We start from the raw sequence: 10,449 nt of genomic DNA on the forward strand, positions 1-10,449 counted from the left end.
GCAATCCATTGGTGGGGTCACACGTCCGGTTCGAGTCCCATTTAGCGACCCTGGAGCCTAAAACGGGTCTAGAGTTTTGGCCGTCTCCACCGGTCTTCTGGCCCACCGTGCGTCGCGGACGCGGGCCGCCGCTGACAGGGCCGCGCACTGCTTGGGTACGGCCAGCGCGCATCCCCGGGGGAACAGGGCGCGAGTTCAGAGACCACACACAGGTTAACATAGAAATTTTATTGAAATATATTCAGATCTACCCATCTCGACATGAGCCCGCCTCAATTCCAAAATACATCTGCTAAAACCGAACAGATCTTAAGTAAACAGGTATTGCTGAAGGTATTGAGAAATATACATTAAAGTTCTTAAAAGGTCAGGTGAATTTCTATCGCAGGGAGCCAATAACAAAGGGAGAAAAATCAAAGACTACACTACAAAATTTGCAGACACGCTGAATTTGAATTTTGTCTTTTAGGAAATATTTTTAAAGCCTGATCAAATTGACTAGAAAGGTCATCATGTCATAATCGGGTTGCCTCTGCCAATATAGCTCAAGAAACTTGAAATGTTGCAAACTCTGACCATTAACACATTGCTATTGAAACACCTCATCATTTAGTGTGTCTCCACTGCCAGTTTAGTACACTCCTAATCAGCCTTATGAGAAGATTGGTTCTGCATATCAACAAAGCGAGAGTGAGATAAACATCCCATTTTACTTCTTGAGTATCCAAGAACAGTTTTGAATGTATCATAGTGCTGACTAAAATTGCCTTTAAATGAGAAGCTGGGATAAAAAATAAACTAAATTTGTGAGAGGTGTCTGCTGAGACTACTGTTTGAAATGGACACACCTAAATTTAATGTGCAGACCTAAATATTATCATATTCTTCTCTTGATACGCAGACTTGCATTGATTGAGATCGCCACAGTCAGACCGGACATTACATAACATGATATGTCAAGTAAACTGAAACACTTAAGAAGTAAATTTGCAAATATATTCTGAGAAAACTTCAAAAATATTCATAATAGAATTATTTCCTATAACACATTTTGGAAAGACAAGTGCTGTATTCATAAAACAAGATAAATAGCAAGGTGCAACTAAGATCTGCACAATCTCACACAATTTCATTCATAGAATGCCTGTCCTAATCAGCAATATTGACCATATGACAATAAAACATGCCTTATTGTTAAGTATGCAGTCCTTTTAAGTTACAAATAACACAGTTCTTTTATGTTTTAATAAAGCAATAGAGTTTTAAGAAGGAGAAAAACCACACAATACCCTCTTCTTTTCGACTGATACAGGGAGATTCACAAGTGCGAAAAGTTAGAAGCATAAATCTAACTTTACCCTCTAAGGACCTATGGCACAACTCAAAAAGAATATTACAAAAGGTATCTATCTAAGACTTCCAAATGATTATGTAACAATGTTGGAAATGGCAGGCAGTAGTCGTTGCTCTGTCTTTTAAAATGTCTTTTAATTAACTAGACGAAAGTACTCATCACAGAGTAAAACACAAAGCTGTGTGATCTAATAATATAATAAACATCAAGTCCCACCTGACAACTGCATTGATTTTCATCTCACTTTTAGTCACTAATTTAACCAAATTTTACTTGAGGATCGAGTATATTAGTGACATACCCCATCCTTTTCCCCGCCCCGCCCCGCCCCCCCCCCAAAAAAAAAAAAAAGTTTCATATTCATTTCGATCTTACCATTCCCACTTTAACATAATTCGGAAGAGCACATAATGGAGAAAAAAAACATAAAGAACCCACACAACAGTTCACAACAAGGTAAAATTAGAAAAACTGTATATAAATTATACATTAATAAAAAGTCATTCATTAAGTTACTTACATGTAAATCAACATTAAAACTGTGGTATAAAAGGTACATCTATAAACAAAAACATTGCTAAGAAATGATTTGTCATGGTCAAACACAAATTATGGGTCATGGACAAAACACTAACACATTATAATTTAATAAAATAATATCATTCCACAGCAGACCACTTTATATAGAGCCCTTGGATACTAAGAACTCTATGTTAATACAGTCTCAATACAAAAGTATACCCCACCAGGCTTGTCACTGAACACATCCTTGTGTAGTGTTTGTTTGGTAACTACAATTGTTAAATTTAAATTTATTTTTGGTGAAACAAAAATATAGTAGACACTATGCAGCATTCTTTCAAAGAGGAACCCCAACAGATAATTAAATACCTTCCAAAATATTGAATTTCCCTTTGTTATCAAACCCTTTGCTTACAAAGAAGAGCCAATTCATGCACAAAGTTCCCAAAACTCAAAGCTTAGTAAGTATCTATGAGATATAATACTAAAAGGGACACACTTATCAGCAGCCATTGTAATTGGTGAATATCATGCTAAACCAAATTAACACCATAAAACAGCTTTCTTTTTGTATTGAAATGAAGAAGAAAGCAAAAAACAGTAAACAAGTTCCAAAGATAAAAATCTTATGCCACATTAATTGTTCCTTCAAAAATGATTGTGCTAGGGTTAAAACATAACGCCTCTTTCAGTATTTATGGGAACCAAAGGCTGGAGAGCTCATGAAAAAGTAATATGATCCTGGTACCGTGCCAACATGTACAAAACTGTAACGCCAGACAACATACCAACATTCTGTAGCAATAATGTCTGAACTGCTTTCTGCCAACTCACTTTGCTCGCTTCCTCTGCAACTTCATTCATTTCTGGGACCTGCAAAGAAGACAACACATCACAAGAAGTAAGAAGTTGGATTTCTTTTCAAGATTTGTTTTGTAAATAAAAAGGGTGCACGGGTTACTTTATAGACATACCATGTCAACAAGAGATATGTACAAAAACATTCCTGCGGCAAATCCAAATATGTAGGTACTGGCTTCAAATTCACCAAGGACAATACCAACAACAAGACCAAGGTAACAAGTGCAGGCTGACAAAAAATTGTACAGGAGTGCTTGTCGAATTGACATTCCAGCATTCAGCAATACAGCAAAATCACCTGCAAAAAGAACATTTTTTTCAATGTCACAAGTTTTTAGGCATGTAAACGAAATGTGAAAGGCAACATGAAGGTACACACCCAGCTCGTGAGGAAATTCTTCACACACAACAGCGACACTGATGCTCACACCAGTCAAAATACTCTCATTGAATGCAGCTCCAATAGATAAGCCATCAATAAAGTTGTGAAGCCCATCGCCAAAAATCACCATCCATGCAACTGTAGCAATGGCACTGTCCTTGTTGCGATCGAAAGTGATAGTGTGGCTATGATTGTTACTTGGATGCGGCCTCTAAAATTTGATAGAAGTTTCAATAGTCAAGTCAACCACCAACACCATCTTATTTTATGTGGTAGAATACGAGACGTATACAATACCTCAGTATGCCCAAAAGAAGCCTTGATAACTTGCTCTTGACAATCATAGATGGTACTCGGATCATGCATACAGCTGTCATTTACTTCATCCTGCAATGGTTAATGAAATTCAAACAATTTTTTTCTCGATCATCAAGCAATTACAAAACAAAGCTAAGATCTCACCTGTCGGCGTGATGGAAGTAAGCACACACTCGGTTGACTAGGACTTGAAATTGAAGAGACAGCTGAGAGCACCTTTTCCTTCTTGTGTTTTGCCTACAACAAAACCTCTGATTGATCAATATTAATTATGAAAAGAAAATGGAAGTACATTTCCAGCCTAATGAAAGCTAATTAATCAAATTATTATCAAAATAATTACCTCACGGCTGTCATGAATTATTTTGAGGATCCTCTCCACCATGAAGAAGACCCAGATTCCACCCCACACATAAAGGCAAATCGACAGGTACTCATGATGTGTGTCATTGTCCATTAAACTAAAAGCCTGAAATGATATAAGAATAATTACAACAAATCCCATTACTACTTTGTAATGGGAACAACATATTCTGTTTGAGGCACTTACTTGAGGTATTAAGTGGAAAAGGGAGCTCGCAGACAGAGATCCAACGGCTAGTCCAATAAGCATAGTCAAGAGTTGTTTGTAAAATGCCTTGTCCATTAAGGGCATCACACTCACTCCAAGCAGGGAGCACAGGGATATGATTGTCACAAAGAGGAAGCCCATGCCCCACACTGCTCACACAACAATACCAATATAATTTAGGTACAAAATTTAGAAAATTAAAATTATCCACTAGTTATGCTTGAGACAAAAATCTTACCTTGTCCAGGGGCTGGTCTAGTCTTTTGGTCCGGAAGAGATTCAACAGCATGAGATTTACCATCGTAACAAGAAGCGGTCGCTAATCTTTCCAACACAAGAAAGCTATCTTGTTGCGATAAAGGTGCTGCTCCCATCACATTTATACCTTTGAACAATTCTTCTGAGGTGAGGCATTGCTGATGACAGAAAATTTTCACAACTGACATGCAGACCGATAAATAATAAATAGGATGTCACAACCCAGGCAAATAAAAGTAATCAAACCTCTTTTTTTGGCAATGCTACACTTGAACAGTTGCTCAGACGATCCAGAAAATTGTTTAGAAAGTGTGGTGGCGATACCTCTCCATGACCCACACAGACAAGGGAAGCGATGCAAAGAAATGTTGCCAAAATCGCCATCATCTGAAGCACAGAACAATCAATGAGGTTGTGTATTAGAGGGGCTCCGCATCACCGAACTTTGTACAGCAGACGTGGAAACTAATCAGCTTATAAAAGGACTGACATGGGCAAAATTGCACTCCTAGCCAGTGGTCAGCACCTTTTATCTTCACACTACCTTTCTCATAACTATAAGAACAGAGCTGCTTGGTTTCCTGTATTTGATACAGGATCAAATTCTGAATTGAGACATGAATTATTGAAAATAAGAAAAGTTACCTCTTAAAGTCGTTCGAGATAAAATATTGGCAAAAGTATGTAATTGGCACAAAAACAGCAACTTGGCATTTTTGCCCTTCACTTGTGATATTTTTAAACAGGGTTCACCTTATGATGTGCGCTTGACAGGAACAATGTAGAGGCTAAACTGTGTCGCCCAACTTATAAAAAGGACGGTTAATCCAAAAGTTCAACCATGTTGTAATCGTTTGTTCAAAAATTCAAGCCACAACAAATTGCTGCTTGTTATTGAATGAGGCCTCGCAAGAGGTTAGGAGGGCCAGTCACAGGGCTCAAGACGCTACACTGCGAGTGCGACGCGCTGGTCCAGTGTACCAGCAAAACAAAACGAGGATTCAATTGTCTTGATTATGCCCTGACCTTGACAGTGTTGTTTCCCTTGAAAGAAGTTGTCATTCTGGTTTTTCCTCCATCGGGTCCATTAACCTCACATCCTCTTGACGTCTTGTTTTTTTTCAAAGTCTGCCGATAATGTGGGCTCTGTACAGTATTCGCACGACGGAGTTGCCCGGGGGGAGTAGGGACCGTTGACAGACGACAACGAACGTCAACAAACCTGCCGAACACATGGGTTTGTTGTTTTGGTGAATTTTGTTTGTCACGGTCCCAGTTTTATTGAATGAGTAACTTTCTTAGTTACTGCGATCAAAAATCTTCAAAATGGCGGCTCAATACAAGTAGGTGTTTGTTTATTTTGATTCTCATTTATCTTCTTGTGAATCCTTTGGCGGTGTTCTAACCTCTGTTTCCTAAAGATAATTGCCGCAAAATGGGCTAAATTTTGCCCATAATACTCACAAAAGTCCCCCACCTTCAAAATGAAAAAAAATCGCTGTTCAGAGTTTTTCCTCTCCAGATATTATAATTTATGAAATAATATAGAAGAATTGGTTGTAATTGTTGAAACTTGTGATGTGAATGTAACTTTATCACTTATGTATTGCAGATCTATTCACCCTGTCAAGTACTATCGTGACTTTTTAGTGAGTTTCTGTTTTATCCTTGATAAGCAGTTCTTGTATTGGACCATTTCACAGCATTTAGTTGTTTTCCAGGCTCAGGATGTAAGACCCGATGGAAGGACCCCAGACAAGACTCGAACAGTTACTGTAAATGCAAATTCAATTAGCACATCTGACGGATCTGCCACTGTAAGAATCGGAAACACAACAGTAATTTGTGGAATCAAAGCTGTAAGTAGTTTCCCTGGGATTTTCTCTGAACCTAAAATACTTTTCTGGATCCTAAGTTAATGCGTCTTACATCTGTCCTCATTCCTAATTTAGGAGCTTGGTAAACCAAAGGCAGATGAGCCAGAGTCTGGCTTTGTGGTTCCGAATGTAGAATTGCCACCTTTGTGTTCACCATGCTTCCGCCCTGGCCCACCCAGTGAAGAAGCTCAAGTTATGACTTGCTTTGTAGCCAAGGCCACATCAGGAATGGTTGATCTGAAGCAACTGGGCATCTCATTGGATAACTTGGCATGGGTGCTCCACATAGACATGATCTGCCTTGACTACGATGGTTGTGTGCAAGATGCGTGTGTGATAGCGCTGTCAACTGCTCTTCGCACGGGTAAATATTCCTATTATTTTTCTTTTCTCTGCCAGGACTATTAATTACTACAGTATTGTACGATTTTCAGTGAAATTGCCCAAAGTTGATTACGATGAGGACACTAAGACACCCACTGTTCATCTCAATCAGAGAACCAGTGTAGATGTGAAAAGTTCCCCTGTATCAACATCATTTGCTGTGTTTGATGAGTGAGTTGGACCCTCCCTATATTTTATAACACAATACTTTCTACGATTGTTCACTAACCTTGGTTTGCTCGGTGAATTTCAGAGAAATAATTCTTAGCGACCCAACTGCCGAAGAAGAAAGTTTATCTAGTGCGAGACTGACTGTAGTGACAGATGGTAAATCAATATTCTCTGTTCACAAACCAGGTGAGCTCACTGCTTCTTTCAAGCAAGTGGTTTAAAGTAATTTGTGGTCTGTCGCAAGTGAAAATGTCCTCATTTTTTTAGGTGGAAGCACTTTGACCGAGGTGCAACTACAAGACTGCATATCTATTGCAAAGGAGCGAGCAAATCTTGTTAATGAAATGATCAGGGTGGCTGTTGGTTCTGTGAAACGATGAGGTATGGACTCTAGAGATTTTCTTATTATAAACTGGAGAAAGTTCCATCCTTCTTACCATTACAATAAACTTATCTTCTGTATATTTTCACAAATAATTCTCTATAAATGTAGTTTACAATTGTTGAGTAGGATTAATTGTTTCCTACGTAGTAGGCTCCACCTGCACTGCAAGATCTAGAGGAGGAAATGATAAGAAAGGGCAAGCATAGTAGTGAGTGGCTAATTTGTCTTTGATGATGGACTTGTAATTTAAGCTTGATGGGCCGCAAATATTTTGATAATTCTAGTTTGGCAAATTTAATACTTCAGGAAACTTGTTTGACACATCCCATGAACTCAACATCATTGAGTATTAATTGTGTGCAGTCATAATTTTTTTTGTAAGTAAAAATGAGCACAAGATATTTTTACTTTGTTAAGAAGTTCTCAAGGTAGAGACCACTACACATTTCAAACTGCAATCTAATTTCTGATTGACACATCATGTTAATCTCTCTTTCTAAACTCTGTGTAACCAATGAGAAAAAACAAAAATTAAAAAACAAACGCCAACACCCTCTTGGGAGGGTCTTGACTGTCACAACCCGTTGATCATGTGAACGTCAAGTCCACATTAAATTGAGAAATTAATAAGTATCCCCGCTTTAGTTGCCAAAATAAATGGCTTAAACATGTATTGTCTTTTACTTGCTTTAAGTACTACCTACAACTACTTATAAAAAAAGGAAACTAGTAAATTAAGTTCATTTTTAAAAAGTCACAGTGATTTAAAAATAACAACTCAAGAATAATTAAAGGCACTGACTAAATAGGAGGTAGACTTCCCACCTTTAACAAAGGAATATTTTAAAATACAGTAACCTATGTTGGTCAAAATATACAACATGAACTTCTCATTCACAACTTTAAGAAAGTCTTAAAAGATTTTGGTAACAAACTCACAAAAGTTTAAAGGAATTAAAAACTCAACAGATAATCACAGTGGAGTGAGAAAGCCAAAAGAACCTTCCTTCACAAGGTGTTTGGCATCAAGAATAAACCTAGGGGCTATCTAAATACCTTCAGCAGAAAACCTCTCTTGGTTTTCAAGATAAACATAGAATCAATAGGCAATAATCAATAGCAAGTAAAAATCAAATTTGTAAATTCTAATCTTTCATTGCCCATTATCTTTCTTAAACTAAAAGCAACTTTATGGTTCGCTTTTAGGGATGTTTACATCAGTAAAGTCAGACGGGGAGCATGCTGATTGAATTCTAGATTGTGTAATTTCCATGCCCAATTTTCCTGCCAAAATTCCATTGACTTCCATGTTGTTCCATAATGTCGCCATAAATATCATGTAGCACATGAGTGCAGTTATGAATGGTACCAAGGGTGTGATACCCCATTCCACCCACAACATCGCTATTAGCACCAAAAGCAGAGCTACAGCCATCGTCCAATATTGTTTGCGATGACATCCTACTGTTTCTAGAGCTTTATCACAAATTTCCAAGCCTTTCTTCAACACAGCACATTGTCGTTCCAGATCTAAGCTCTGCCCAGCAATTGCTGTAAATTAAAATGACGCATAAGACACACTATTTCTCAATTTCTTTGTTTTCTGGTCCTGATGAAATGATCGATAATTACCATTGGCATCTCGAGTAATTTTGAATTTTGTCATCACTGCTTCATGGTCTGAGTAACTAAACGTTTCGCCAGGAACAGTGTCCGGAAGTGGTAAACTGTACAACTCCTGGGAAACCTGAAAAAAATAAAAACATAAAGCAAAATTGAGACAGGAAGGGTCAAAAACTGGTTTCCAGAATCAGTTTGGAGTATTTCTGAACATACCAATGTTGTAGATGTGACTTACCTGTGCCCTGTGTCCTCCTTTGAAGAGAATATAATCAATTCTCTGGCCATTTGGAGCTTTTCTTAGAACACTTGGTGGAGTGTATGAGTTTTGAGCAGTTCCAAAAGTTCCAAATGAAGTTTTGTTTTGCTGTTCAGAAAACAATTAATAATGTAACTGTACATACATAAGATTTAAAAGCAAATCTTCCTGTCTGCAAAGTGTCAAGAAAACTTACAGCTGATGGCTGATGATAAGAATCATGAAGATTTGCATTTAGTAACAAGACCTGGTAAGCTAGGTCATCAGGTTCTGTATTGAGATCACCACCTAAGATAACTAAGTCTGCACCTCCAGATGTCATGTGGATGAACTGTGCTGTATCAAACGCCTGGAGGACTCGGTGGGCAATGTATTCATCTGACTCACGGTCGTACTCTGCATGCAGCTGGATTTTACAGGGAAGCAAAGATGTGAATTTTTTTGCTTTGAGTATTTACAAAGGTGTAGGAGAACATTTTTAAATTCCAAGATACTTGCATGGGCAGTGTAGACATTGATGAGCAGGTCATTATAATAAATTTGGCAGAGACCAACCCCTTTGCCACCAAACCAGTCACCATGATGAAGTTTATGAACATATCCGTTTAGGGGCCATTGGTGGAACAGAACATCATGAATAGGAAAACGCGATAGTATACACACTCCGGAACCTGCTACCCCACTGAAACAGAATTTTTTTTTGATTACTCTCTGTATTATGTGGAAGCATTGTTTATGGATTTACACGTAGTAGTAACAAAATTACCTATGGAAATAATGGGAATAAGGAAGGACAGATTTTACTCCATCTCTAATCAAGTTAAAATCGTTGACTGTCCACACCTCTTGCAGCGATACAATATCATATTTTCCAGAGGCCAGCTCCTCGGCAATTGCTTTCATCCGTGCCTCTCGATCTTTGGATACGAGTGGAATACCCCTGGAAAAAGGGGGGGGAAAACACGAATGAAGACAAGACAATACAAAGGGTTTAGATTACAGTCTGTATGTATGAATAAATGGTGATTGAGACTGGCACAGAAAACGATTGAAGTATACGCTGGGGGAGGGAGAGCCAATTTTGGGTCATCACATAAACAAAACAAAGACATTTTTGTGTAAGAACAAACAATGATCCAACTGCCAAATCAGCAAATGGGCAATGTACTATTTATCCCAGAAACTTACCAACAATTTAGAGTTAAGACACAAAGGAAACCTGTCGTTTCCATAGCTACACGCTAAATAAACCATAGGTGTAAGAGCATTGAAAATGAATTAAATTTCTAAACTACAACAACTTGCTGGCTGGCTGAGTGCAGACATCTCCACCACCACCACCACTGTACGCACGCAAGTGTTATTCGCAGGCAGGGAAAACCTCAAGACGCGACTGAAGACATCAACTTCCTCGAGCTGGAAACGCTGAGGGATGTGGATCGTTTCGGCGATTCGGGACTTCCCCAACACATTCAAAATCCAATTCA

General features: G+C 38.3%; 3 protein-coding genes across 5 annotated transcripts; 1 reads left to right on the forward strand and 2 right to left on the reverse strand.

Moving 5' to 3' along the window:
- Positions 1 to 213: 213 nt before the first annotated feature.
- LOC117645177 (metal cation symporter ZIP14-like) lies at positions 214 to 5,476 on the reverse strand. Of its 3 annotated transcripts, none has more exons than XM_034385165.1 (10): positions 5,293 to 5,476; positions 4,513 to 4,653; positions 4,247 to 4,424; positions 3,988 to 4,157; positions 3,781 to 3,906; positions 3,582 to 3,674; positions 3,417 to 3,506; positions 3,117 to 3,330; positions 2,851 to 3,035; positions 214 to 2,749 (listed from the first exon to the last, which is right to left on the reverse strand). In XM_034385165.1, the coding sequence occupies exons 1-10, from the start codon at positions 5,326 to 5,328 to the stop codon at positions 2,597 to 2,599; spliced, it is 1,386 nt and encodes a 461-aa protein (XP_034241056.1). In that variant the 5' UTR covers positions 5,329 to 5,476; the 3' UTR covers positions 214 to 2,596. The 3 variants fall into 3 exon arrangements, with proteins under 3 accessions (XP_034241056.1, XP_034241057.1, XP_034241058.1); XM_034385166.1 differs by lacking the exon at positions 5,293 to 5,476 and adding an exon at positions 5,020 to 5,228 and having other exon boundaries at positions 2,597 to 2,749; XM_034385167.1 differs by lacking the exon at positions 5,293 to 5,476 and adding an exon at positions 4,912 to 5,024 and having other exon boundaries at positions 2,597 to 2,749.
- Positions 5,456 to 7,200, forward strand: LOC117645180 (exosome complex component RRP43-like). The gene is made up of 7 exons (XM_034385178.1): positions 5,456 to 5,609; positions 5,879 to 5,915; positions 5,988 to 6,125; positions 6,219 to 6,507; positions 6,578 to 6,698; positions 6,781 to 6,884; positions 6,966 to 7,200. Exons 1-7 carry the CDS (start codon positions 5,593 to 5,595, stop codon positions 7,076 to 7,078), a joined length of 819 nt encoding a protein of 272 aa, XP_034241069.1. The 5' UTR covers positions 5,456 to 5,592; the 3' UTR covers positions 7,079 to 7,200.
- A 100-nt stretch (positions 7,201 to 7,300) lies between these two features.
- LOC117645178 (putative neutral sphingomyelinase) lies at positions 7,301 to 10,316 on the reverse strand. The gene is made up of 7 exons (XM_034385168.1): positions 10,151 to 10,316; positions 9,729 to 9,902; positions 9,461 to 9,644; positions 9,159 to 9,368; positions 8,942 to 9,070; positions 8,716 to 8,830; positions 7,301 to 8,634 (listed from the first exon to the last, which is right to left on the reverse strand). Exons 1-7 carry the CDS (start codon positions 10,192 to 10,194, stop codon positions 8,273 to 8,275), a joined length of 1,218 nt encoding a protein of 405 aa, XP_034241059.1. The 5' UTR covers positions 10,195 to 10,316; the 3' UTR covers positions 7,301 to 8,272.
- Positions 10,317 to 10,449: the final 133 nt, after the last annotated feature.

This window comes from Thrips palmi, unplaced genomic scaffold (genome assembly GCF_012932325.1).
Source record: "Thrips palmi isolate BJ-2018 unplaced genomic scaffold, TpBJ-2018v1 HiC_scaffold_18, whole genome shotgun sequence".
In the NCBI taxonomy this organism is placed as follows: domain Eukaryota; kingdom Metazoa; phylum Arthropoda; class Insecta; order Thysanoptera; family Thripidae; genus Thrips; species Thrips palmi.